General features: G+C 47.4%; 1 protein-coding gene across 4 annotated transcripts in view; it reads left to right on the forward strand.

Moving 5' to 3' along the window:
• The window catches only part of ZMYND8 (zinc finger MYND-type containing 8), a 432,560-nt gene that overhangs the window by 252,813 nt on the left and 153,156 nt on the right, over positions 1–26,591 (forward strand). For all 4 annotated transcript variants that reach the window (XM_078651871.1, XM_078651872.1, XM_078651873.1 and 1 more), the window contains 2 exons: positions 16,608–16,760; positions 23,832–24,332. In XM_078651871.1, the coding sequence (XP_078507997.1) occupies positions 16,608–16,760; positions 23,832–24,332 (654 nt within the window). The remainder of the gene's footprint in view (positions 1–16,607; positions 16,761–23,831; positions 24,333–26,591) is intronic.

The raw sequence follows: 26,591 nt of genomic DNA on the forward strand, positions 1-26,591 counted from the left end.
ACTGATGACATCATCCAGTGAATGTGGTTTGCTTCGTTATTTAAATATGCATTATATATATAGCAATTTACATTGAAGAATGAGTGGATATATATAAATAAATATTTGGATGGAGGATTTAGTAGCAGTGTAATTGACTGTTTACTTGACCAATTTATAATGTCTCACTAAATATAGTGGATAGTGACTAAACTGTGAATATCTGTATCACTTTGTCAGTTGTTGTGTAAACTGATTTTACAGTTGGTTCTGTAGTAGGGGATCTCTGTGTATAGTCATAATCTAGTGAATAGTCCCGCCCATGTGCGTGGACCCCGGAGCAATCAAAAATAATCTCTTACAGTGTCAAAAAATGCAGAAATGCATAGACACTTAAGAGAGAATTTAAAGACAGATAATGCAGCCAAAAAGGCTACACTGTCCAGTACTTCAACTAGAAATTCCACCACAAAATCCACAAAACAGCAAAGCCTGTACAGATTTCCCTTGCTTAACAGCAAAATCCCTCAGGAATGATAGAGAGAAGAACCTGGACAGACAAGCCCCATAGGCTGCCATTATGTGGCTTAAATAGGATACTGTGCCTTTAAGGAACCTTCCAGAACCTTCTCCCAGTATCCCAGAATGCATAGCAGGTCCAACTTAGTTTCAGTTCTTTTTTCCGGCTCCTGCAAGCAGGACCCTGGAGCATTGAGCTCTCCCTTTTCAAGGGTTTTGTTGGTGTTTTTACACTAAATTCGATTTTTGGTGCTTTTAAAGTACTTTAGTGACTTTCTTCTTGGGTTCCTGCACTCTTTTATTGTCCATAATGCCAGCATTATTTGACAAATGCCCGGAGTGCTCCAGGAAGAAGGCCAAGTCAGACCCCCATGAGGTCTGTATCCTCTGCCTTCCCTCTTCCCACATCCCTGAGGAGTGTGTGATCTGTAGAGGCTTCTCTGGAAGGACCCTGAAGGACAGGCGAAAAATCAGACTTCAGGGACTTGAAGAAAGAAGATTGAAGGCACGAGGTGGGTCAGGAGGGGCTCCTTCTGCCCATGCTGAGGCCTCTGGGGGGCTCCCCAGGGGCAGGAAGTCCAGCCCGCGCCCAAGATCTCCGTCTGGGTCAGTTGCGATGACCACGACGTCGAGGGGAAGGTCCACGGCCAGTTCCCGGTCTCCCCAGGGCTCTGGGTTGAGAAAACGTCGCCCGTCGACGTCGAGGGACGTGTTGCGGCCGCCGTCGAAGCCGGTGTCGATCTCCTCGTCGTCGCCGTCGGCGTCGAGTGGTCGACATCGGAGGACCCGGCGTCGGCGCTCGCCGTCGAGGCAACACCGCCGTTCGCCGTCGAGGACATCGTCGTCGAGGGGATCCTCGTCGTCGAGGCCGCCGTCGAGACGGAAGAAGTCTCCGGCGCGAAAGACGTTGACGTCGAGACATTCAAAGAGATCGACGTCTAAACGTTCCAAGAGGTCGACGTCGAGACGATCCAGGTCGACGTTGAGACGTCCGAAGAGGTCGAGGTCGCCGTCGAGGCACCATCGCCCGTCGTCGAGATTCCGTGGCTCGTCCATCTGGTCGGGGTCGACGTCGAGACGTCGACACCGTTCGACGTCGAGGAGTGAGAGGCGGTCGACGTCTAGGGACCCAGGCTCGCCGTCTGGGCACCGATCTTCGGCGTCAGGAGGTCGAAAAGACAGGCCCAGGACTGTGGGGGGCTCCCCACATTCCGGACAGGATGATGGCTCGCCGGGAACGGCGTATTCCGAGGTATATACCCCGAAGAAGCCTCCAGCGCCTCCTTCACTGCCTCCTTTACCAAGGGGTCCGCCTCCGAAGGCTCCGACCCCCCCTCCATTGCCTGCTCGACCGGCTCCGCAGGCCCCGCTTCCAGTGACTCCCCCACCCCCGGTTCCACCGCAGGCGGTGTCGATGCCCAAGTTTCCGACGCCGCCGAAGAAGACTCCTAAGTCGAAGCCGAAGCCTCGGACTCCGGAACCGGGGAGGCCGGCGGACCGTCCCAGGCCCAAGAGATCGAGGTCTCGCTCGGGGAGACGGGACAAGTCTAGGAGTGGACGCGGATCTTCATCGAGATCCAGGCATCGCCATAGGAGGCGTCGGTCCAGGTCACGCTCATCTGGGACCCGTTCTTACTCGCCCACGCTGTCTGATTCGCCGGAGACTAGGGTGTCCCCGATCGTCGATATCGGCACATTCCAAGAGGTTCTCCTGCGCGGAGCGGCGAAGTTGGGGATCAAAGTTGAAGCGCCTACGCCTTCGACTTCTGTCATCTTTGAGACGTTACACAAGAAACACCTGTCTCGCCCCCTACTGCCTCTGGTGCCGGGGCTCCTCGAGCCGGCTGAACGGCTTTTCCTGACGCCGGCGGTTGTGAAGTCTGCGCCTTCCAGGCTCCTCAAGAAATACAGAGCTCCGGACTCGGACCCAGCCTTCTTGAGAAAGGACCCGGCGCCGGATTCGGTCAATGTGACGGCGGCCCGGAAGCTTCATGCCACCTCCCCTGCGTCCACGGTGCCTCCGGACAAGGAGAGCCGCTGGATCGACTCTGCTGGGCGAAAAGCATGTGGTACATCCTCCTCGTCAATGAAGGCTGCCAGTGACTCGGCGTTGTTGGGACGATACGACCGTGCACTGTGGGACTCAATGGAGCAGTTTGCGGACCTCGTTCCTCGAGACCGCAAAGAGGACTTCATGGAGATCGTCCAGGAGGGGATGCTGGTCTCTAACCAGGCCATTAGCGCCGCGGCGGATATTTCCTTGCTGTTTGCGCACGGATACTGCCACGGGATTAACCAGAGGCGCCATGCTTGGCTCCGGTTGACGTCTCTTAAGCCAGAAGCACAACAACGTGTGGCGAATCTCCCGTTTTCCGGAGATACCCTCTTCGGAAAACACGCGGATGACGAGATGGCCAGGATGAAGGCCGAGGCGGAGACCCTGACGGCGGTGGGCTTGGAGAAGCCCAAGGAGAAGAAACCCTACCGTCAGTTCCAACGGCGGTTCGGGTCGCAGGGTCGTGGAAGAGGGCAGTCTGCCGGACAACATCAGCAGCAGCAACAGCAGCAGCAGTACAGACGGCCCTTCCAGAAACGCCAGGGGGGTAGAGGTAGACAGCAGTCCTCTACCGCTTCCAAGGGCCCGGCCGGGCCTCGACCCTGAGCTGTTACTTCCCCCTCGTCCGTTACCCGCTCCGGTGGGGGGAAGCGTTCAATTCTTTCTGGCAGAGTGGAGAAAAATTACTCAGGACAAGTGGGTGCTGAATATTGTTTGCAATGGATACAGTCTGCGTTTCACCAGCCCTCCTCCATCGATTCCTCCCGTCAGCTCGCAGTATCAACTGCGCGAGCTTCAGGCGGAGGCAGACATTCTGCTAAGGAAAAGGGCGATCGAAGACGTACCTCTGTCTCAAAGAGGAAGAGGTCTTTACTCTCGGTTCTTTCTTGTCCGCAAGAAGGACAAAAACGAGTTCAGGCCCATTCTGGATTTGCGACAGGCAAACAAGTGGATTCGCAGAGAAAAGTTTCGCATGCTGTCGTTGCATCAGATCTACCCTCAGCTGCACCGAGGAGATTGGATGTGTGCCATAGATCTACAGGACGCATACTTCCACGTGCCCATTGCATGCAAACACAGGAAGTTTCTGCGCTTTCAAGTCGGCACCAATCACTATCAGTACACGGTACTACCCTTCGGGCTGAAGTCTGCACCCAGGACATTCTCGAAATGTATGGCAGTGGTAGCAGCACACCTACGGAGGAACAAGGTGTTTGTCTACCCGTACCTGGACGATTGGTTGATCAAGGCCTCCTCCTTCTCGGAAGCTCAAGCACACTTCCAGAAGACGTGCGTTCTCTTGAACAAGCTGGGGTTGCACATCAACATGTCCAAGTCGGTCCCGATTCCGGTCCAGTGCATCCAGTACTTGGGAGCCTCCATCAATACACTGTCGGCAAGCGTGTCTCCTTCGGAAGAGCGACGTTTATCACTCCTTCGGAAGGCTCATGCTCTCATGTCTACTCCGTCCACGACAGTGAGGACGGTGTCTTCTCTGCTGGGATCGATGGCCTCGTGTATCTTCCTGACGCCACATGCGCGGCTGCACATGAGACCGCTGCAGGAGTGCTTGGAGGATCAATGGAACCAGAGGAGAGGATCTTGGGACGACAAGATACGACTGTCTCTGCATGCTCTTCAGTCTCTGAAGTGGTGGTGCTCGAAGGAGAATCTCCTCAGAGGGGTTCCCTTCCACAAGGATATTCCCACACAGACTATCGTGACGGATGCTTCTCTCCAGGGCTGGGGAGCGCACTCCGGAGACCTACAAATTCAAGGGACGTGGTCCCAGATGGAGGCCACGTACCACATCAATTTCCTGGAACTCAGGGCTGTGCACTTGGCACTGAAGGCTTTTCACCCATCCTTTCAGACCAACTCTCTGCTTGTTCAGACGGACAACAGGACAACGATGTATTACCTCAACAAGCAGGGGGGCTCGAGATCGCGCACTCTGTCGCAGGAGGCGCAGGCGATCTGGCACTGGCTTCTGGCTCGAGGACTGTCTATAACGGCCACCCATCTGCCAGGTGTGCAGAATGTTCAGGCAGACGAACTGAGCAGACTCATTCAAGAAAACCACGAATGAGTCTTAAACGACGAAGTACTAGGAGAAGTCTTCGCAAGGTGGGGAACTCCAGACGTGGATCTGTTCGCCACCGCCGAAAACAGCAAATGCAGAGGCTTTGCCTCCAGGTACTACCAGCCGGGGACGCTGGGGAACGCGTTATGGATCAACTGGTCGAACAGCTTTCTGTACGCTTTTCCACCAATTCCCCTGATTCCGGCGGTTCTCATCAAGCTGTCCCAGTCCAGGGAGCGGATGATCCTGATTGCCCCGGAATGGCCCAGACAGTGGTGGTTCACGGACCTGCTTCACCGCTCTCTCCTTCCTCACATGAAGCTGCCGTGCAGGCCGGACCTTCTCACGAAGTTCGGGGGGCGGATGGTACACCCCAACCTCTCGTCTTTGAGTTTGGCGGCATGGCTCCTGAAATAGTGCAATATGGCCATCTGAATCTCCCAGAGGATTCTATGGACATACTGAAGGAGGCTAAGCGACCTTCCACTAGGACTTCTTATGCTTACAAGTGGAAGAGGTTTTGCATCTGGTGCAAGTCTAAGAACTATGACCCTACGACATGCAAGGAAGATGTCATCCTTCCGTATCTGCTGCATCTGGCGCAGTCGGGCCTTAATGTCCATTCCATTAAGGTTCATCTGGCTGCTTTGACTGCCTACAGGAAAGGCCCTTCACAGACTTCCTTCTTCCAGATCCCTGTGATCAAAGATTTTTTGGAAGGCTTGAAGAAAGTGTTCCCTCCTGTCAGGCTTCCTTCGCCTTCGTGGGACTTGAATGTGGTGCTGTCCAGATTGATGAAGGAGCCTTTTGAACCCATTCATAAGGCTTCGTTGCAGCCCCTGTCCTGGAAGGCGGCGTTCGTCGTGGCCATTACATCGGCCCGCAGGGTGAGTGAGATTCAGGCGTTGTGTTGCCAAGAACGTTATACTGTGTTTCATGCTGCTAAGGTTGTTATGCGTACTCACCCTAAGTTTCTTCCCAAGGTTGTTTCTGATTTTCATATCAATCAGACTATCACTTTGCCTACGTTCTTTCAGAATCCGTCATCTCCAGCGGAAAGGTCTTTACATTCCCTGGATGTGAGGAGGGTGCTGAAGTTTTATCTTGATAAGACTAAAGATATTCGTAGGTCAGACCAATTGTTCATTAATTATGGCTCAGTCAGGACAGGTCTTGCTACCTCTAAACAGTCCATCTCGAGGTGGATTGTGTCCTGCATACAATTGTGTTACTGCAAAGCTAATAAGACCTTAGGGGGTAAGCCTAAGGCTCATTCCACCAGAGGCAAAGCTGCCACGACAGCTATGCTTCGTAATGTTCCCTTTGCAGAGATCTGCAAGGCGGCCACTTGGAAGTCGGTCCATACCTTTGCTAAGCATTACTGCCTGGACACTGATGCCAGGGCAGACGCTCAGGTTGGGCAGGCTTCGCTGCGGAATTTGTTCGCACAATAGTGGCGTGATTTTCATATTCTCCACCGCCGCTTGATGTGGGGATGGGCTTGCCATTCTATTCACTAGATTATGACTATACACAGAGATCCCCTACTACAGAAGGAGTAGTTTTTGTCCTGTAACTCCAGTTCTGTAGTAGGGGTATCTCTGTTATAGTCATAAGCGCCCTCCCGCCTCCCCGGTGGAGATTTGTTCAGGTACATAATGCTACAGGTCTGGCGTTGTTTACGCCTTCAAAAATAACTGAAACTAAGTTGGACCTGCTATGCATTCTGGGATACTGGGAGAAGGTTCTGGAAGGTTCCTTAAAGGCACAGTATCCTATTTAAGCCACATAATGGCAGCCTATGGGGCTTGTCTGTCCAGGTTCTTCTCTCTATCATTCCTGAGGGATTTTGCTGTTAAGCAAGGGAAATCTGTACAGGCTTTGCTGTTTTGTGGATTTTGTGGTGGAATTTCTAGTTGAAGTACTGGACAGTGTAGCCTTTTTGGCTGCATTATCTGTCTTTAAATTCTCTCTTAAGTGTCTATGCATTTCTGCATTTTTTGACACTGTAAGAGATTATTTTTGATTGCTCCGGGGTCCACGCACATGGGCGGGACTATTCACTAGATTATGACTATAACAGAGATACCCCTACTACAGAACTGGAGTTACAGGGCAGAAACTACTCCTTACTAGCTATGTGAAAGTCTATATTAGTTATTGATTAGTTAACTGAGTATTTGTATGGGAGTGTGAAAGTGTGTGTGGTTCGGTGGGGGGTGTGTGACTGTCCAAAGATGTGTGAATAGTTGATTCAGTAGATATATGAAGTTAAAACTACATGTTCTAACAGTTTGGGTGAGGGAATCTCTTTATGGGTGTGGTGATGAGCAAATATATTTCTCAAAGGTACAGGTCCAACAAACTAGAAAAATAAAAGGCAGTGTATGTGTCAGTTGTTGTATATAAATAAGTATACATAAGACACAATGATTGTGTGAGTGACTGTATGGATAACTGTATACCTGTAATAATGATTTTATAATTCACTAAGTATGACTTACTATCTAAATGAATAGAAGAAGTGGTGTTTGTATAAGTGTTTTGCTAAGTAAATATGTAAGTATGATCCATTGTTTGCATAAGTGAGTAGGATGACTTCATATGTGAATAGGATGCGTGCTGTTGTTTAATGTCGATATAGATGTATAAGTATTTTTGATAGTGTTCTATTGTTCATTAACAGCATGTATGAGTGAATCCATAGGTAAGTGATTAGATGTGTGTATACATCTATGAATCACTGAGTGGATTTTTAGATACTTGTATTGCTGTGACAATGGATTTAAATATGATACTCTGTATTTTACAAACAGTGATGAAAAATTGTAATAGTGTATGAAAAGGTGTATGTAATTGTCACGTGGATGATGTCATCAGTGATGTCATCAGTGATGTCATCAGTGATGTCATTTGAGATGTCATCAGTGATGTCACTGACCATGTCATGAATGATCTAATATGTGACATCATCAGCAGTGGATTGCGGGTGCGCGAAATATAGTTAGTACAACTAACTATATAGGAGCAATTTCATTGGTTTTGTATGAGTAAAATGTCCAGCTAACTATAACACCACTAAAACTTATAGTTTTTTGAGTGAATTTCAAAGGTTTTTTAAAAACGAATTCCTAACTATATAACTCCTGAAACCTATGGTTTTTTCAGTGAATTTCAAAGTTTTTATTAAATGCTAATTCCTAACTATATAAGGCCTGAAACCTATGGTTTTTTCTGTGAATTTCAAAGGTGTTTTAAATGCTAATTCCCAACTATATAAGGCCTGAAACCTATGTTTTTTTCAGTGAATTTCAAAGGTTTTTTAAATGCTAATTCCTAACTTTATAAGGCCTGAAACCTATGGTTTTTTCAGTGTTTTTTTTTTTAAATTGATTGGTTTACTGGCTTATTAAGTGTATCTTAGTGAATACATATATTAGCGAGTAATGTTTAAATATTTAAATATATGCATGAGTGATGTAATATGTGACGTCATCAGCAGTGCATTGCAGACGTGCAAGTTATAGTGAGTCCAACTAACTATAACGTGGGAATTTCAATGGTTTTATGCGAGTAAATTTTCCAGCTAACTATAACTGGTGTGAAACCTATGGTTTTTTCAGTGAATTTCAAAGGTTTTTTAAATGCTAATTCCTAACTATAACTCGTGTGTAACCTGTGGTTTTTTCAGTGAATATATATATATATATATATATAAAATTTATATGGCAAAATGAAACCCCTCATTTTGTTCCTTTTCAAATTAAATGTATTAAGTGTTACCACTTTATTCCAATCAAGATGACTTCAGGTGTGCCATACTTTTGTCATAAGTAAGACTGTTAGCGTTCTAGTTGTTCTTTAGAACACTCTGGGACATTCTGTCATTGGGCTATAGTTGGGCTACATCTGGCTGATATTTGGGCTACATTTGGGCTCTTTTGTATCTGGTGGCCATCTTGGGAGACTGCATATCAGAATTTTTTTTATGAAATATAAGAGGATTTGAGAAGTCACTCAAAAAGTGCCCTAATTTTTCTTTCTTCAGCACTAATCATAATTTCTATGGCAAAATGAACCCCCTCATTTTGTTCCTTTGCAAATTAAATGTTTTAAGTGTTAACACTTTATTCCAATCAAGATGACTTCAGGTGTGCCATACTTTTGTCATAAGTAAGACTGTTAGCGCTCTAGTTGTTCTTTAGAACACTCTGGGACATTCTGTCATTGGGCTATAGTTGGGCTACATCTGGCTGATATTTGGGCTACATTTGTTTTTTTTCGTCTCTGGTGGCCATCTTTGGGCTACATTTGGCTACATTTGGGCTCTAACATATATATAGCCCAATGTAGCCCAATATATATTTTTTCAAAGTTAATTTTCGTAAAAACCACTGGAGCACATATCTTGAGACATAGCAAAGGCACATCGGGCTACCAGTCCCTACAATTTTGCCAAGTTTGGTGCAAAACCATTCAGCCGTTCGGGCTAAAAGTGAGTCCAACCGCCCTATGGAAATTAACATGGGGAAAACACGTTTTGGGACCCCCCTTTTATCTCGGCCCCCGCTTGACGAATCCCCCCCCAAACTTTCAGGGAAGGAGCGGAGCGCCGCAAGGCAAAGTTAAGGAAAATTTCAGGAAGATTCCTCAACCGGTGCCAAAGTTATTCGCAATAGAATGTTGCGATTTCCCTATGGAAAACAATCCTAACTATATATACCTACTGGCTATCGCCAGTAGGTAATATATGTGTATGTGTGTATGACCTGTGAGCAAGGCTTGGAATAAGCCGAAACGTATTGGGTATATCAGCATCTAAGTGAAAAAATTGTTCTGATCAGAGTTTAATCATCTTTCTTCTGGTGGCAAGTGTGTGTTCCGAGCACTGTAAATATACTGAAAAGTTAAAGTAATGTTAAAGTTTGGTAGAATGTTCAGTAAACATAACATTTTAAACTCTAAGAGCCAGAGAAATGCACCAGTTCTAGTTATCTTAAGTAACTAAAACTTGTGTCTTAAAGTAACTGCAACTCGCATGTTGCAAGAGACGTCATTGCTCCCACCTGTCGGTTGCAGCTGCATTTATGCTGCTCCTTCCAGGCAGGAACAGTATGTGTTATGTTACCCTACTCTCATCAATGCGGGCAGGGAAGCAGATCACAAGTCTTCTCCCAGCCTGTGGGAGCTTGTGGGATAAGACTTCGTGTTTGCTCCCGTTTGGCGAGAAATTTGCAAGTGCTTCTGCCAGATGAGAGCAAACACATGCGTCCCTGCCCACGCCAATGCAGCAGGGTACTACTGTGTTCTAGGGATAGGATCCCCGGGACACAAAGTGAGCCGAGTACGTCCCCGGGGGCCTTTAAAAGCTCAGGGAGGTAGGGATCATGGGGGGGGTCGCAGGACTTTTTTTAATGCTTGGCGAGGGCCCTCCCCATAATAATTAATTTGAGCCCTGGGGGATGGGGTCCTTAGGGCCAAACACATCGCTGGGTGGGAGGGCATGCTCTGCCCCTCCCATTTATTAAAATGGCGGCCTCTGGGGATGGGGTCCCTGTGTCCTTAGGCTCAGGGTGGGGAAGCTATGCACCCCTTTCCCCCCACCAAAACCATTCCCCCCACCCCCGGGCCCTTTTAATACAAGTGTTCGGCCTGCGCTCAGGTGTGTTTTAAACATTTTGCTGCAGATTTGTGGATCCTCCCCAAATCTGTGGCAAAAAAATATATCTTTGCCCACAGGTTCCACCACCAGGTCAGAGAGTGTTAGGGTATCCCTACCCTGCCCTTCTGTCTCTTTTTTTGTGACTTTTTTTAGGACTCAGGATTGAGTTACAAGTCCTAAGAAGCCATTCGGATCTAAACAGGAGATATGTCAGATCTGCGAAGGCCAGTGCTTAATTTTAGCCGGTGCTTTCCGGTGCTCAGCACCGGTACTTAATTGGTTTCCGGTGCTCGGCACCGGCACCACCATGCAGTCTGCCACATGGTGGCGCTGCTCATCTAATTTAGAGATGAGCAGAACAACTGTTGTTTAGGAATACAATATACATTGAAATTGCTCATACCTGCCTCTGCAGCCATTCCTTTAGCTCTGGTGACCTGGAATAATCTGAACTGTCCCATTTATATGGGAGAGAGATGGTTAGTAGTTGTTTTTAGCAGCAATGACAAGGGCGATGGGTGATGCAAGCTGCAGTGGCCTCCCGGTGAAAGCCTTGGCACTTAATATTTTACAAATTAAGCACTGGTGAAGTCCCCACATCCCTACATACACAGAGATCTGATAGAGACTACCAGCCGCAGATTCCTTAACGTAGAATTATCCCCAGGCGTAAGACTGGATCCGGAAAACTTTTTGCCACAACATCCCTGCGCGCCGGGGGGACGGACCACATGACTCGCCCTGACGTCCTCCCCATCCGTGACGTCAGAGAGGATACATAAGTCCCTCCCCGGCGCGCCTATGTCAGTTTTTTCTCTTTTCCCCATGCAACGTGGATCCGGATTGTTTCCTGGCCTGTATTCGGGGCTTCTATTCTTTTACATGCTTTGGCGTTAAGTGGAACAGTGTGCGAATGCCTTCGGGCTTCAAGACGTGTACCTCCTGTGCGTGTCCCATGTTGGCGGCAGAACCTCACCCAATTAGCATGTGGTGCCTGGGTGAGCACCACGACTCGGAGAGCTGCGACGCCTGCCATCACCTTAAGCCTAAGTCACGGCGGGAGCACCGGATGATGTTGCTGTTGGCGCACTTGTCCAAGTCGGTGTCATCCCAGCGACCGTCCTCTTCCTCGGAAGCAAGGAACCGCCGGTTTCTTCTGCGACATCGTCTTTCGCCGCGGCCCTAGAGCGTGGCTCATCGGCTGGTAGGTCCTTTAGTTTATCTCAGAGGCCTTGTCCTCCTTTCGCGGTGGGCGCTTGCTCCCCCCGGGACATGCGCGGCGGTGCTGCAGGCTTCTTTGGCCCTTCCTCCACCTCCTGAGACGTCTGCAGATCCCTGGCCTCGCGCTGGGTCTTCCGTGGAGTCGGCAGCGGCTCCGGCGCTGGAATTTTCGGCTCCAGGTTGTAGGCGGGTGGGGTAGTTGAGGTGCGGTCCTTCGGGGCTTCCCTCTTCAGCGCCTGGTGTCACTGCCTTGCTGCAAATTCCTACAGGGCTCCCTGTGGCATCGTAGGAGACCTCCGGGCTTGCCCCCGAGTCCCCCTCCGTCCTTTGAGCAGGCAGCTGCCTCACCAGAGGTCGAGCCGGCACTGTTTCGGCGCCAGGGTCCTTCCTCCCCGGCTCCAGTGGAGTCACGGGTGGAGGCAGGGGCCTGGGGTGCTTTCCCAAGCCCCCCTCGGTCCTCGGCACGGGCAGCTGTCCCGTCTGAGGCCGAGCCAGCGCCTTTTCGGTGCCGCTCCCTCACCGTTCTCTTTATCGACCCTGCCCCACCCTCATGATGAACGTGTGGTGGCCAGAGGTGGGCCGGTACCACGAGTGCCCACTCCAGCGCCAATTGACTCGATCAGGCGCCGGTGGCGGACTCCACGGAGCTGTGCTGGCGTCGGGTTCTGGATTCGTCCCCTGAGGTCCCTTCTTCTCCGGAGGTCAGCCAACTGCTGGTGTGTTCTTCCCCGGAGACAGGGCGCCGTTTTGCTGCCTTTTCGCCAGCATCTTCCAGGGAGGGCTCATCGCCGTCCCCACGGCCTAAATCCTCGAACCCTTCTTTCCATGGCTTGCGGATGGGTTTCTTACTGGCCTCTCCGCCTTCTGGGGCTCCTCAGGTCCTCATTCATCTGTGGCTCCCCCACTATTCTGGGGCTGGCCGCTTCCCCTTGGACATGGGGACAGGTGGCTCAGCTTGCAGCCGTCGCCCACGGACGAATTACTTTCTCCTCCGCCGCACCCCCACGGAGGCCAGTGTTGCCTTTGTTCGGGCCATTTCCACAGCCGCTGGTTTTCTGCGGATGGGTGAGCCTGTCACTCCGTTTCCTACGGACAACCTTTTGGAAGTTCTCCACCAGGGCTCTGGTGGATGGGAGTTGTTCCTTCCCTTTGAAGCGTCACTCCACAATTTGCTTATGGGGGTTTGGGGGTGCCCTGCCACGGGTGATCCGGTGCCTCAGGCACTTCTGCATCGTCACCGCCCTGCTCCACAGGACCTTATTTGTCTTTCTTTCCACCCTTCTACTCAAGGCTCTCTTCTGCGAAATGCCTTTCCGTGTTTGCCTGTGGTGTTGTTCCATCCATCTCGGGAGGCCCGGTGGTTGGATTCATGGGGGTGTAATGTCTTCGCTTCTTCTAGCGCTGCCTTGCGGGCGCTAAACACTTTGTGCGTATTGACCAGGGCTACTTCCAGACTCTGGGACTATGTGGAGTCCCTTTGTTCTCATGTCTCTCATGGGGGTGCCCATGCTGACCTACGGAGCCATGTTTTGGATAGTAGGGAGTTGGCCGCATTTATTCTTCGTGCAGCCTTGGATGTTGCCGATGCACTAGGCTGTGCTATGGCCACTTCTGTGGCTCTACGTCGCCATGCCTGGCTGCGTGATGCTGTTTTTCCTAAAAATATCAGAGAACGTCTGGTTGATCTACCCTTTGACGGGGTCCTTCTGTTTAACACTCATGCGGACTCCGCCATTCAGCGTCTTCTTGCAGGGCTCCGTCCTCCTCCTCCTCAGTAGGTGGTTTTGTTGATCCACCGGGTATTAGTGGGAGGTGTATTCCCACTGCTCCTGTAATCTGGTGTGGTGGCGAACGTTACACTTTGTGTGAGGGATACTCTGCCCTCGGGGTCCTGAGTTGGCCTACCTCTACAGTTGGGTTCTGGTTCAACCACTTTTGATAAAGACTGTTCTTTTTGGCTGCTTAGTAAGCCTTCTGTGGTTTCTGCCGCAGGTTTTCTAATTTGTTCTCTGATGCGGGATTTCTTCCCTGAGAGTGGTTTCCATACTTCTTGAGCCGTTCACCCTACTTACGGCATTTGTAGCTATTGGATAGCCGTGTCTTACACTGGGAAGGTGTGGACTCCCCCTTGCGGGTTCCTTGCCCTTCCTGGTGTTGCTCTATGCCGCTGGTGCGTTTTCTTGGGCAGCTACAGCATTGTGCTGCGGTGTTTTTGCTTTTTGTCTGCCGTTTGGCCTGGTCCTCTGTCTGGTGTCCAGAAGGGTTATTTTCTGTGTTGACGACGTCGTTCGTCCTATTTGTTTCTCCTCTTGTTTTCCGGCTAGTTGCTGGTTGGTACCCAGCTGCGCCTGCCGGTTCTTCTGGTCCATGGCCAGGGGCCTTGGAGTGAGGCCTGGAGCCCCTGCTTCTGGTTTTTTGGGAGCCTTATGGGACTATGTTTTTCTCTTCCACCTGCCTTATTACTGACGAGCTGTTCTGTCTGACCTGTTGACGTCCAGCTGTTATGAGTTCGGCCGCCCTCATCACTGGGTGTTTTCCCGGTGGAGGGCTCTTGTCCTCGTTTCTGCTCTACTCCTTGGAGTCTCTGGGTTGCTCTTCTTTCTTGGTACTCCCCTGCGTTGCCTGTACCTGTGGCTTTCGATGGAGGTCCCTGGTACATTGGCTGCTGGTCTCCTTTAGTATTGCCTGTATCTGGGACTTCCGATGGAGGGCCCTGGTACATTGGCAACTGGTCTCCCTTCGTATTGCCTGTACCTGGGGCTTCCGGTGGAGGTCCCTGGTACATTGACTGATGGCCTCCTTTCGTATTGCCCTTCTTTCTCCTGCTTGGTGAGGGCGGGGCTGCCGCTTGTCCTGGTGACACATCCCCTGGGGGCGGTATTCTCCGCGTCACTGCGGTTCTAGTCTGGTTGGGGGGGTACTGGGCTCTTTACCCTGTCCCTGTGGCTCATCCCCTGTTGGGGAGGACTGGGTTATTTCCCTGTCCCGACGATTGTCACCTGTTGGGGTCTTGGGTTCGCCTGAGGCTGGGGAGGTCCTGTTGCAGACCCTCCATCCCCTTGGGTATGGCTAGGGTATCCATTCTACGTTAAGGAATCTGCAGCTAGTAGTCTCGATCAGATGTGAAATTACTTACCTTCGGTAACAATGTATCTGGTAGAGTCGATTCTAGCGGCAGATTCCTTCCCAACCTGCCATTCCTCCCCGTTCTGCGAGGGCCCTCTGGGTCTTCTGCACTCGCCTGCCTCCAGATGGTTGACTTTTGCGAGTGCCTTTCTTACTCCCACCTTCGGGGGATGCTCGCCTTGTTTTTGATCCATTCATGACTTTATAGGCACTAATGCGCCTCTGCACCCTGATCTTCAGTGTGGGGTTCGCTTGTGCTTCTTCTTTCTTTTGTTGCTTGTACTTCTGCCTTTGGTAGTCCTTGGGGTTGCGGTGCCTTGATTGGTCTCGACTTTGGCGTTCGGGCGACTTTCTCCCTGCTGGTTTTGTCTGAGGTTGAATGGTCATTGCTCTCCGTTCTGTCCTTGGTGTCCCTTTCTGTTCAGGGCAATGGCTGCAGACTTCTTGGTCTGCTGTGTATTTCACATGCTTCTGCCCCGGGGAGACTGTTGTATTTGTTTTCAGGATTGCTTTCCAGTAGCGGTGCCCTGTTCTTTCATTCCAGAACTTAGTGCCTCAGTACCTGACTCTACTCTGGATGGTTCTGTTCCTCACCATTGTTTCTTTCCCTTCTGTTTAGCGGGGTTTTTTTCATACACTATTCCAGTATTCTCACAGTTTTTGTTAGTGATGGCTCCACGTAGTGGTGCGTAAAAGTTCTCCGAAGAAAACGGACGTAGGCGCGCCGGGGTGGGACTTGTGTATCCTCGCTAACGTCACGGATGCGGAGGACGACAGAGCGGAGTCATGTGGTGCCGTCCCCCCGGCGCGCAGGGATGCTGTGGCAAAAAGTTTTCCGGATCCAGTCTCACGCCTGGGGATAATTCTACGTTAAGGAATCTGCAGCTAGAATCGTCTCTACCAGATACATTGTTAACTAAGGTAAGTAACTCGTACTTTTTGAGCATTAATTGCTGAAAAACTGCCGAAACGGATTTGCACTGAAATCTAGCTTTCTGCCAAATTTGGTGTAAATCTGTTCAGCGGTTTGGGCTGTAGCAGTGGGTAAAGTTTCTATGGAAAAATAAATGGGGAAAACGTGTTTTGGAACCCTCCCTTTTCTCGGCTTTTGCTTGACAGATCACCCCAAAACTTTTCATGCACAAATTATTCAAAAAGTGGGGATTCGTCAGACAGTGCCAAAGTTATTAGCAACACAAAAAATGTATTTCCTATGTAAACACGAGAAATATATATGTATGTATATGTATTTTGTAGGGCACTAAGATACTCCTTACACCTAACCAAGAATTCAGAAATACTTAACTTGCTCTTTGTAGTTGTGGTGAGAAAATCAAGGGTAATCAGACATACAACCAGCATGTAGTTTTACCCATGTTTTGAAAAGCCATTCCTGCGTGGACATGAATGCAAGTCTGGAAGTAGTGTTAGGCCAAGGAAAACTAAGAAACTTCGTATCACCAACAACACATCTTTAAAATATTTTCAGGAGAAAAAAGATTGATGTAAATGGCAATATAGGAAAATTCATGTTGTAAAGAAAAGTTTCACATCTACTACTAGTTTTGGGCTCATCTCAATTATAGATCAGCAATATGTTGCTTTGTACATTTATTCACATGTAAACTCGGACATTCTGTGATGAAAGAACCCTGCAATCTGGTGATGCATTGAGGTCTCATCCATAATGGAATTTCGCTTGTAGCCCTAGTGAACCAATCTAAAAATGTATATGGTTAATGCCCATCATCAATCAAAATATTTTCAAGTACAGCAACTGGTTTGGAAGTTAGATACAGCATTTGGGAACATACTTTGATTTGATTTTCATTGCAAAACTCATCATCAGGATGAATAATGTTTTGTTTCCCCTCAGGTTTATATTTCAAGTAACTTTTTTGAAATCCAGACAGAATGATTCTTTGCTATGTAATGTTTTAAATAATTGTATTGTCTTTCAGATCGCAGCAAAGCTGAGATGGATCTCAAAGAACTGAGTGAATCTGTCCTGCAACAATCCACTCCTGCACGTCTCATTTCACCAAAGCGACAGATTCGAAGCCGATTTCAGCTCAATTTGGATAAAACTATAGAAAGTTGTAAAGCACAACTAGGTATGTGTAGGTGCATTTTAGACACATATAAAAAAAAGTAATGTGCATTCATTAAAATACAGGCATCACTTCAAAGAAGGATAATCACAGGTTATCAGCATGTCGTTTGTCTCAGATTAACTTGTTCCTTAATGCATAGTGTTCATTACTGAACCCTCTGTTTTTTTTCATTTCTTCTCATGTTCATTTTGGGTCTACAGCTCAAAACTTATTTAGGATTGTCTCAGCTCTTTCATTTGCCCTCACAGATTGCTGTGCATTTCTTTCCAAGGCCTCCAAATTTTCATAAATTTCAGCGGGCACACTTACACTTTGGTACACCACTTCTTTTGGCTGCATTCACAAATCTCTGTATTGTTGCCCACTGTTCCATTGATGGGATTGAATGACTTTCCCATCATTTCACAACATCACTAATAGTCACCGTCAATGCTGCATTACATCAGATTATATTTTGACAATAGTGGGTCCTGCCACATCGATAATTGGGTCTGCAATTCTAGGTTGTCACTTGTCACTGATTTGTTTTGGCGTATGTCCCCTCCTTTTGAATGGTTTTACCTAAGGACATTCCCATAGGGTGTGCATACTTGTCCAACCCACTCACACCCTTGAGATATTTATCATTTTCCACTGTTCCTATCTTCAGAAGCCTGGAATTGCAGCCCCAATGAGCTTTCATAATCGGTCATGGAAGTACTCTCCCCATCAGGAAGACTCTGAGCTCCCTGCAGTGGACCATGTATGCGTTATATTTGGCAGTCCGTCATTAAGTTTTGCTGTATGAGTTGCTCTTTATTTTTGGTAATACATATATTTTTAAATATCTGAACCCCTCTGTTATTATTCACAACAGACGCTCCCACTTTTTCGGAGGTACCATATCTGTGAGGGAGAACACAATCTATTTGATCCAGATTGAGATTCACCAAACCTAAAGATTATTTCCTAAATTCTGGAAATTGAATGCAAAATGTTTTAAGGCAATCACCTGCATGTAATGAGACTGACTCCAATTCAGAATCTCACCTAAGTCCTCTAATAAATGTGTCCTTCCTGATTTAGTTCAATAACTCCGGGGCCAACACAAAGGCGAAGGGGTGAGGTGACAGCCCTGTTGCGTATCTCAGCAGGGACACCTCCAAGATGGTATTTGTAGGAAGCTGGCTCTTTATATAGTGGCCTGCAATAACAAAAGGAGCTTAGAGGGAAAAAGCAACGGGTACTATTAGGGAAAGCCCTCCACTCAATGAATTGCAATCCAAAAAATTCCCTGTACCCAGGACAAGCGATAATTATCAAACAGGCACGAGACCATTCTCTACCAAACTTTTCTATCGTAGAATTCTGGATATACCTCTTTGTGAATACTCTAAGTAGGTATTTATTGTCTCTAGTGCACCAGTGTCCTACACGAACACTTCGTTTACAAATATTAATAGTAACAGAGCGGGGGTTCGTTCTATGTTCAACTCGGCGCAACCAATCCCAACCGATCTACGTGGGATTGTACATACAACCACACATAAACATTTAAAGACAGAAAAAAATGTGTGGCGGAAAGGAAGGCACCTCACGGGCGAACACCCTCGGGGCAAATTGGTTAGTTGTTTACCAAATGTCGTGCCCCTTTCTCATCATAGGTAGCCATTCCAATTTCCAGAATTTGTGGAAAGTAAAGACAAAGACATATAGAAAAAGAAAGAGGTGCAAAGCGTGGAGCTTAAAGCATAGCTCCTAGTGAAGAGACAGAACAGAGTGCAGACTCTGTTCTGTCTCTTCACGAGGGGGCACGACATTTGGTAAACAACTAACCAATTTGCCCCGAGGGTGTTCGCCCGTGAGGTGCCTTCCTTTCCGCCACACATTTTTTTCTGTCTTTAAATGTTTATGTGTGGTTGTATGTACAATCCCACGTAGATCGGTTGGGATTGGTTGCGCCGAGTTGAACATAGAACGAACCCCCGCTCTTTGTTACTATTAATATTTGTAAACGAAGTGTTCGTGTAGGACACTGGTGCACTAGAGACAATAAATACCTACTTAGAGTATTCACAAAGAGGTATATCCAGAATTCTTTATATAGTGGACCAAAAAGAGGTGCACTGTGTGAAGAGTCCAGGCAAACTCCAAAGAAATTACAGAGGCACAAATGACACCCCAAATGCTCTCTTTTGTGGTAGTGTGGGTGAGCGGAAAGGCATATCAGAGGGCAGTGCTAAGCATTTATTGCAAACAAAAGGCTGCAATAGAGGCTTACAATCAGTAAAGAAATCCAACACCAATTTATAAAAATTACACATACTTCTATATGAATTTAAATACTAAGATCATTAAAATGACATACGTACTTTTTGAGGTGAGAATTTTTAGTTTTCCAAAGTTGACAGTGGAATTTTTGGGAGCGGTAATGTTATCCTATGGGGGGGAAAACATTTATTGTATTCGAGCACGTATAAACGACTTACTGGACCATTCTTTTGGACTTGAGTTGTGAATAGGGTAAGGTCCAAGGCAGCACCAACAGGTCACCTCGGTCAACATTGGTACGGCCGGGTGCAGAGGTGCTATTTAGTGTTGGATGCCCAGTGTTATCCTATTGGGGGAACATGTACTGCATTCAGGCACTTCACAGTGACTTATGTGACCAATTTCCTGGATTTTAGGTGAGTATGGGGCCAGGACCAATGTCACACCAACAGGTCACCTCGGGAGGCCCTGGGCATCCGGGTGCAGAGGTGTGTTATGCCATGTGTTGTCCCATTCACTTAGATGGGGAACGGACTGGTTGCAAAGAGGCTGCAGACTGGGAGACCAGTCCAGCTGAACCAACAAGGAGGCCCCGGTCTCGAAATGCTTGGAGACCTGAGGACACCTTTGGTCCTCTTCTCCTTGGGCCAGGGCGGCCAGGTGCAGAGGTGTTCTGAGGCATTGGGTTTTTGTCACCAGAGACAATCGTGGTAGAGTAGCCTGCACAAAGAGGCTGTAGGCGGCATGGGTCCACTGTGGGAAACCGATATCCTAACCCCCAAATAGGTGGCAACTGAGCAGCCTCCCTGCACTAAGACTAGCGGTTTATGATTAGGCTAAACTTGGGCCTTAGTGACATTTAATTTATAGCCTGAAATTGAACCAAAGCCAGACGCAGCTTTTGTTATCACTTTTAGTGCTTCTCCTGGTTCTGTAGAAAAAACTGCTATGTTGTCTATGTATGCGATGACCTTTAGAGAGCTTGCTCCAGAAATAAAAGCACAGATTTGAGGATTGTTTTGTAGGACCGAGATAAATGGCTCTATATACAGTGCAAATAATAAAGGTGAGAGAGGGCATCCAAGGTGAGTACCACAGGAAACCGGAAAAATAGGCGACAACAAGCCTGAATAAGCCACTTTAGCACAGGGCTTATCATATAGAGCTTGTATCCACTTCTTGAATTGATCCTTAATCCCAAAAGCTGTAAGTGTGGCCTCCAGAAAATCCCACCCCACTCGGTCGAACGCTTTCTCAGCGTCTAATAGAATCATACCAAGTGAGGTGCATCTTATATTTGCCACATCAAAGGCTGCCACTGCCATGTTAACATGGGCAGTAGTGTCTCTGCTTTGAATAAACCCATGTTAGGGGAGACCAGTCTATGCATTACTGGGGCGAGGACATTTGCTAAAATTTTTGCAAAAATCTTTGCATCAGTATTAATAAGTGAAATTGGTCGATACGACCCACGCTCATCCGCTGTTTTTTTGGTGTTTTTTCTTTTAAACAATTTGCATTACATCCCTTGATTCGGGGACTTTTCCTTTTATCCCAATAGCGCCTAATACCTGACTAAAAGGCAACAGGACATCTTTGAAGATTTTATAAAATTCAAGAGGTATAGAGTCCTCCCCCACTGCCTTGCCTGATGGTAAAGCACTAATTGCCAATTCTATCTCTTCGCCTGAAATGCCCACATCTAGAGAGAATCCGATATCTCGCTCCCCATGCTTGAAAGATAGCTACTCTGGATGTAATTAAGAATATCCTCCATTCTTGGTTGGATTGTTGAATTGTGCAGCGCTTGACAGTATAAAGAAAATTGTTCTAGTATCTGTTGCGGATGCTCATACAATCTATCGGCAAGCCCCTTAATAGCTGTTATATGAGCTTTAGCCCTATCATCTGCTACTTTAAAAGCAAGAATCTTGCCGAGTGTCTCCCCATATTCGTATTGTAACAGACAATATTTATTATATCTTGCCATACTTTTACCTCTTAATGTCTTCTTCAAGGACAATCTAAGATTGATTAGAGCAAATCCCAGCTGTTCCATATCATTAGTACCCCTTAGAGCTGCCTCAGCGTGTTGATCTTCTACCACTCGTATCGCTGAAGTTGTTTCTTTAATTACCTGTGTACAGTGTTTATTTTGCTGCCAGATATACTTTTGGGTATGCCCGCTAATAACTGCCTTACATGTGTCCCATACTACTATGGGAGAAGCTGAAACCTTATTTTCTTTAAAAAAGACTTTAAGTTGGTCCTCGGTCCTAGCCACATACTCCACATCTGATAAGAGATACCTAGAGAATGTAAATTACCTAGGAACCCTGTCCTCTTCAAAAATCTTAAAAGTAAGAATAGGATTGTGATCAGAGGTAACTTTCGGGCATGTTTCCATTCAGCCGACCAGAGAATTTGATCAGAGGTCCAAGCCATATCTATTTGAGAGCATAATTTGTGTGGGGCAGAGTAGTACTTGTAGCCCGGTGTATTTGGGTATAGTGTTCTCCACACATCCCTAATAACCTATAACCACCCCAGTTCACCGATTGCCGTACGTGTTTGTCGCATCCTATGGAATGCCCCCCGTCTGGTTGTATCAATCTCATAATCCATAATACAATTAAAGTCACCCATAACCACCCGTTCCCCCTCCCAATTCAGCAGCTCCATATTTATTACATCAATAACAGTAGGGTCATCTGTATTGGGACCACACAGTACGCAATATACGTATTTCTTTTCTTTTATCATAATCTGCATTATAGCCCATGGATCACTTTCATCAGACATTGTCTTACAGATTTCCGCCCTAAACCGTTTATGCCTTAGTATTGCTACCCCCGTATAGAAGCTTGTTTCCGGTCCTGGGAAGGCATGGCTTGGCAGTTCGGGCTGGACTGTTACCATGAGGCACAGGATCAGACTGATTTGCATATCGCCATGTCTGAACTGGGGTGGCAGAGTGGGCTAAAGAACGGTGATGGATTAAACCCAGATCTTTTGACCGGGTGTGAGTGTTTGATTGGTTCAGATGCCCCGTCCATCACCACCCCCTTTTGTACCCCCGTATAGAGGCAGTTTGTGCAGAGCAAACTATCACTTCATAGCCTAGTGGTTTTAATAGACCACGGTCCTTATAAGAAAGATGTGTCTCTGTTAGCATAGTTATTTGAGGATTATACATGTTTAACTCTTCTGCTACTAGCTGTCTCTTCGTTCTACTATTCAGCCCAGCCACATTCCAAACTAAGCACTTAAACCATTCCATATTGATAATAGTACACTACTCCTTTTAATTTCTGACTTGACTAACTCAAAACAACTTTCGTCTACCCCTTTGTCATTTTTGTTCCTTGTCACCCTCACGTTTACCTTTTCTTTTTCATGTCCCCCCCCACAAACCACCCACACCTCAAGCCTCCACTGAAGGTTGCCCCCCCCCGCATCTAGAAGGAGGAATCATCCTCTTTCCCACAGCTACTGTTGGTTTTGGCAGCTAACTGAGACCCAGACTCCACGGCAACTCCCGAGGCTTGCCCACTCCATATTATTTTCAAAATTAGAGAGCAAAGAAAAGTATTAGAAAGAAAAGAAAGAGAAAAAAAGACATTTTAACATATCCACAAAGTCAGAATTAAATAGCATAGGATAAAGCACCCATTCCACTTGTATGCCCCCCACCTTTCTGCCTACTATGGAGTTATTCCTTTGCTTCTATTTCAGACTGAAAGAAATATGATTGCCCCCCCCATATTGCCTTCAGACGTGCTGGTTCTTGCAAGTATGCTTGCGCCCCAGTAGCTTTTAATGGATCAATCAATTGTCTAAGCTGCCAGCGTCTGTCCATTGTTACTTTACAATAGTCTGACCTTAAAAAAAATAGAGTAAGATTCAATGGCCACAGGTGACCTAGGACTAGCCTTCAGACAAACAGCTTGTCGCAGCAAAAAGTTGCCAAAATATATCAAAAAGGGCCGAGGGTATCGATTATCCTGTCTACGTCTGTGGGCCCTTTTTATCTGGCAGTCCCAAACCCAGTCACCAAGATCCAGGAAAAGCCTTCTGTAGTAATTGAATAATGAAGGCTCTGGGGTCTGACTTTCTTGCCCTTCTGGGATGCCAAACATTTTCAGATTTTGTCTCCTCTGGCGATTCTCTAAATCTTCGATTTTAAGTTGCATTGCCAGAAGCTGATTATCGTGCTTCTGAGCCATGCCAGTCATTTTTTGAGTACCTTCTTCCATGTCGACAACTCTTTGCTGCAATTCCACTATTTCATTTGTTAGTGTCCCAACTTTTGAAGTTACTTCTTTCAGAGACTGCTGTATATCATGATTATCTGATCTGACTTGAGCAAACAGTTCCCTCGTTTCCTCTCTTTAATATTTAAGAGTTTGTAGAATCGATGAGAGCATCAGAGTTTCGTTTCCTTGTAGCCACATGGATAAATTTGAATCCATTAAGTTTTCTCATATACTTTCATTCAGCACATCACAATGGAACCTATCCTTCAGCTACTTTCAATGTATTAACATGTCAAGTATTAGTATAAGGTTATTGTTTGACTCTTCTTTGTCACTTTTGTTACATAGTATGGAAATTAACCATCCCCATAATAGATTCATTATCAATAAGTAGAAAAGCCATTCTAAGTCTTCAGAGTAGCAGAAGTGTGGGTACGTGATGAGAAAACAAATCTGTGACAGAAAATGTCCAAATGATTGTTTAAGTAATTTTATGAATGCTTGGAAGATATCTGAAATTATACTCCATTTTTAAGTTGAGATTGTTTTATTTTATCATGGTTAGGAATAAATGAAATTTCAGATGATGTCTACAAAGCAGCAGAGCACAGTGATTCTGAGGAAACTGAAAAATCAGACTCGAGTGACAGTGAATACGTTAGTGACGATGAACACAAATCAAAAAATGATCAAGAGGATGGAGAAGAAAAAGACAACAAAACTGAGAAAGAATCTACAGTAAAAAAAAAAGTTAAGCAACCTGTTCAGACAGAGGTTAAAGATGAAATCAAAAGCACAACCCCGCCCGTGGATAAAGCGGAATCCCCAGAAAAAGAAAAGCCTAGCACAGATACAGAAAAGGAGATTCCAGAAAAGGTTAAAAGTGTGCTACAGCCTGCAAAAGAAAAGCTGAAAGGTAAAGATGAGACCGACTCTCCTACAGTTCATCTTGGCCTGGACTCAGACTCTGAGAGTGAACTGGTCATAGACCTGGGTGAAGACCCTGCTGCTCGGGAGGGGAGGAAAATAAAGAAAGAGAGCAAAGAAGCACCTCCTAAACAGGATGGTAGGTTTTTAATGTCATTGTGTCCTATTTTTTTCTGATTCTTTTTACAAGTTACTTGTGTGATATGTGCAGTACCATGCAAGATTGTGTCCTGACTTGAAAATGCAAAAAGTGTATATCATTTAATTAGTGTTATCTCTATTTTTTTGCCATTTATGTGACCTTTCTCAGGTGGGGGGCACTGAGATATATTTTAATTGGTAGAATATCAATTGATGTGCAAACATTAATTCTTTACTTAATGATCACACACAATGTCGTTTTTTGGTTACTGTGTACTAATTGTTTGTACTGCCAATGGATAAATATCAAAACCAATAATTTAGAAATGTAACTTGTTGAGAAGCGCCATATTGTTTTTGTTTAATGGCACTGAGCTCTATTATCTTCAGCTTCTTTTATGGGTAATGGTCACCCTATTGAACTGTGTCCACTCTGAGTAATAATTGTTCTGTAGTAGGGGATCTCTGTGTATAGTCATAATCTAGTGAATAGTCCCGCCCATGTGCGTGGACCCCGGAGCAATCAAAAATAATCTCTTACAGTGTCAAAAAATGCAGAAAATGCATAGACACTTAAGAGAGAATTTAAAGACAGATAATGCAGCCAAAAGGCTACACTGTCCAGTACTTCAACTAGAAATTCCACCATAAAATCCACAAAACAGCAAAGCCTGTACAGATTTCCCTTGCTTAACAGCAAAATCCCTCAGGAATGATAGAGAGAAGAACCTGGACAGACAAGCCCCATAGGCTGCCATTATATGGCTTAATTAGGATACTGTGCCTTTAAGGAACCTTCCAGAACCTTCTCTCAGTATCCCAGAATGCATAGCAGGTCCAACTTAGCCTCAGTTCTTTTTTCCGGCTCCTGCAAGCAGGACCCTGGAGCATTGAGCTCTCCCTTTTCAAGGGTTTTTGTTGGTGTTTTACACTAATTTCGAATTTTGGTACTTTTAAAGTACTTTGGTGACTTTCTTTCTGTGTTTCTGCACTCTTTTTTTGTCCATAATGCCTGCATTATTCGATAAATGCCCTGAGTGCTCAAGAAAGAAGGCCAGGTCAGACTCCCATGAGGTCTGTATTCTCTGCCTTCCCTCTTCCCACATTCCTGAGGAGTGTGTGATCTGCAGAAGCTTCTCTGGAAGAACCCTGAAGGAGAGGAAGAAAATCAGGCTTCAGGGACTTGAGGAGAGAAAGTTGAAGGCACGAGGTGGGTCAGGAGGGGCTCCTTCTACCCATGCTGAGGCCTCTGGGGGGCTCCCCAGGGGCAGGAAGACCAGCCCTCGCCCAAGGTCTCCGTCTGGGTCAGTTGCGCTGACCACGACGTCGAGGGGACGGTCAACGGCCAGTTCCAGGTCTCCCCAGGGCTCTGGGTCGAGAAAACGTCGGACGTCGAGGAACGTGTTCCGGCCGCCGTCGAAGCCGGTGTCGATATCCTCGTCGTCGCTGTCGGCGTCGAGTGGTCGACATCGGAGGGCCCGGCGTCGGCGCTCGCCGTCGAGGCGACACCGCCGTTCGCCGTCGAGGACATCGTCGTCGAGGGGATCCTCGTCGTCGAGGTCGCCGTCGAGACGGAAGGCGTCTCCGGCGCCGAAGAGGTCGACGTCGACACATTCCAAAAGACCGACGTCGAGACGGTCAAGGAGATCGACGTCGAGAAGGTCAGAGAGGTCGACGTCGAGAAGGTCCAAAGGGTCGACGTCGAAGCGATCCAAGAAGTCGACGTCGAGGCCGGCGAAGAGGTCGAGGTCGCCGTCGAGGCACCATCGCCCGTCGTCGAGGTTTCGTGGCTCGTCGATCTGGTCGGGGTCGACGTCGAGACGGAGACACGGTTCGACGTCGAGAAGTGTGATTCGGTCGACGCCGAAGGACCGTTCGACGTCGAGGGGACATCGGTCGTCGTCTGGACACCGGTCTTCAACGTCTGGAGGTCCTAAGGACAGGCCCAGGACTGTGGGGGGCTCCCCACGCTCTGGAAGAGATGGTGGCTCGCCGGGACCGGCGCATTCCGGGGTGGATACTCCGATGAAGCCGTCTACACCTCCTCCGCGGCCTGCTGTGCCGAAGGGTCCTCCTCCGAAGGCCCCTACCCCACCTCCGAAGCCGGCTCCGCGGGACCCGCGTCCGGTTGCTCCTCCACCCCCGATCCCACCGAGGGCGGTGTCGATGCCTAAGTTTCCGACGCCTCCGAAGAAGACTCCTAAGAAGCCTAGAGCTCCTGACCCTGGGAGGCCGAAGGAGCGTCCGAGGCCCAAGA

The sequence above is a fragment of the Lissotriton helveticus genome, chromosome 7 (genome assembly GCF_964261635.1).
Source record: "Lissotriton helveticus chromosome 7, aLisHel1.1, whole genome shotgun sequence".
NCBI classification, from domain to species: domain Eukaryota; kingdom Metazoa; phylum Chordata; class Amphibia; order Caudata; family Salamandridae; genus Lissotriton; species Lissotriton helveticus.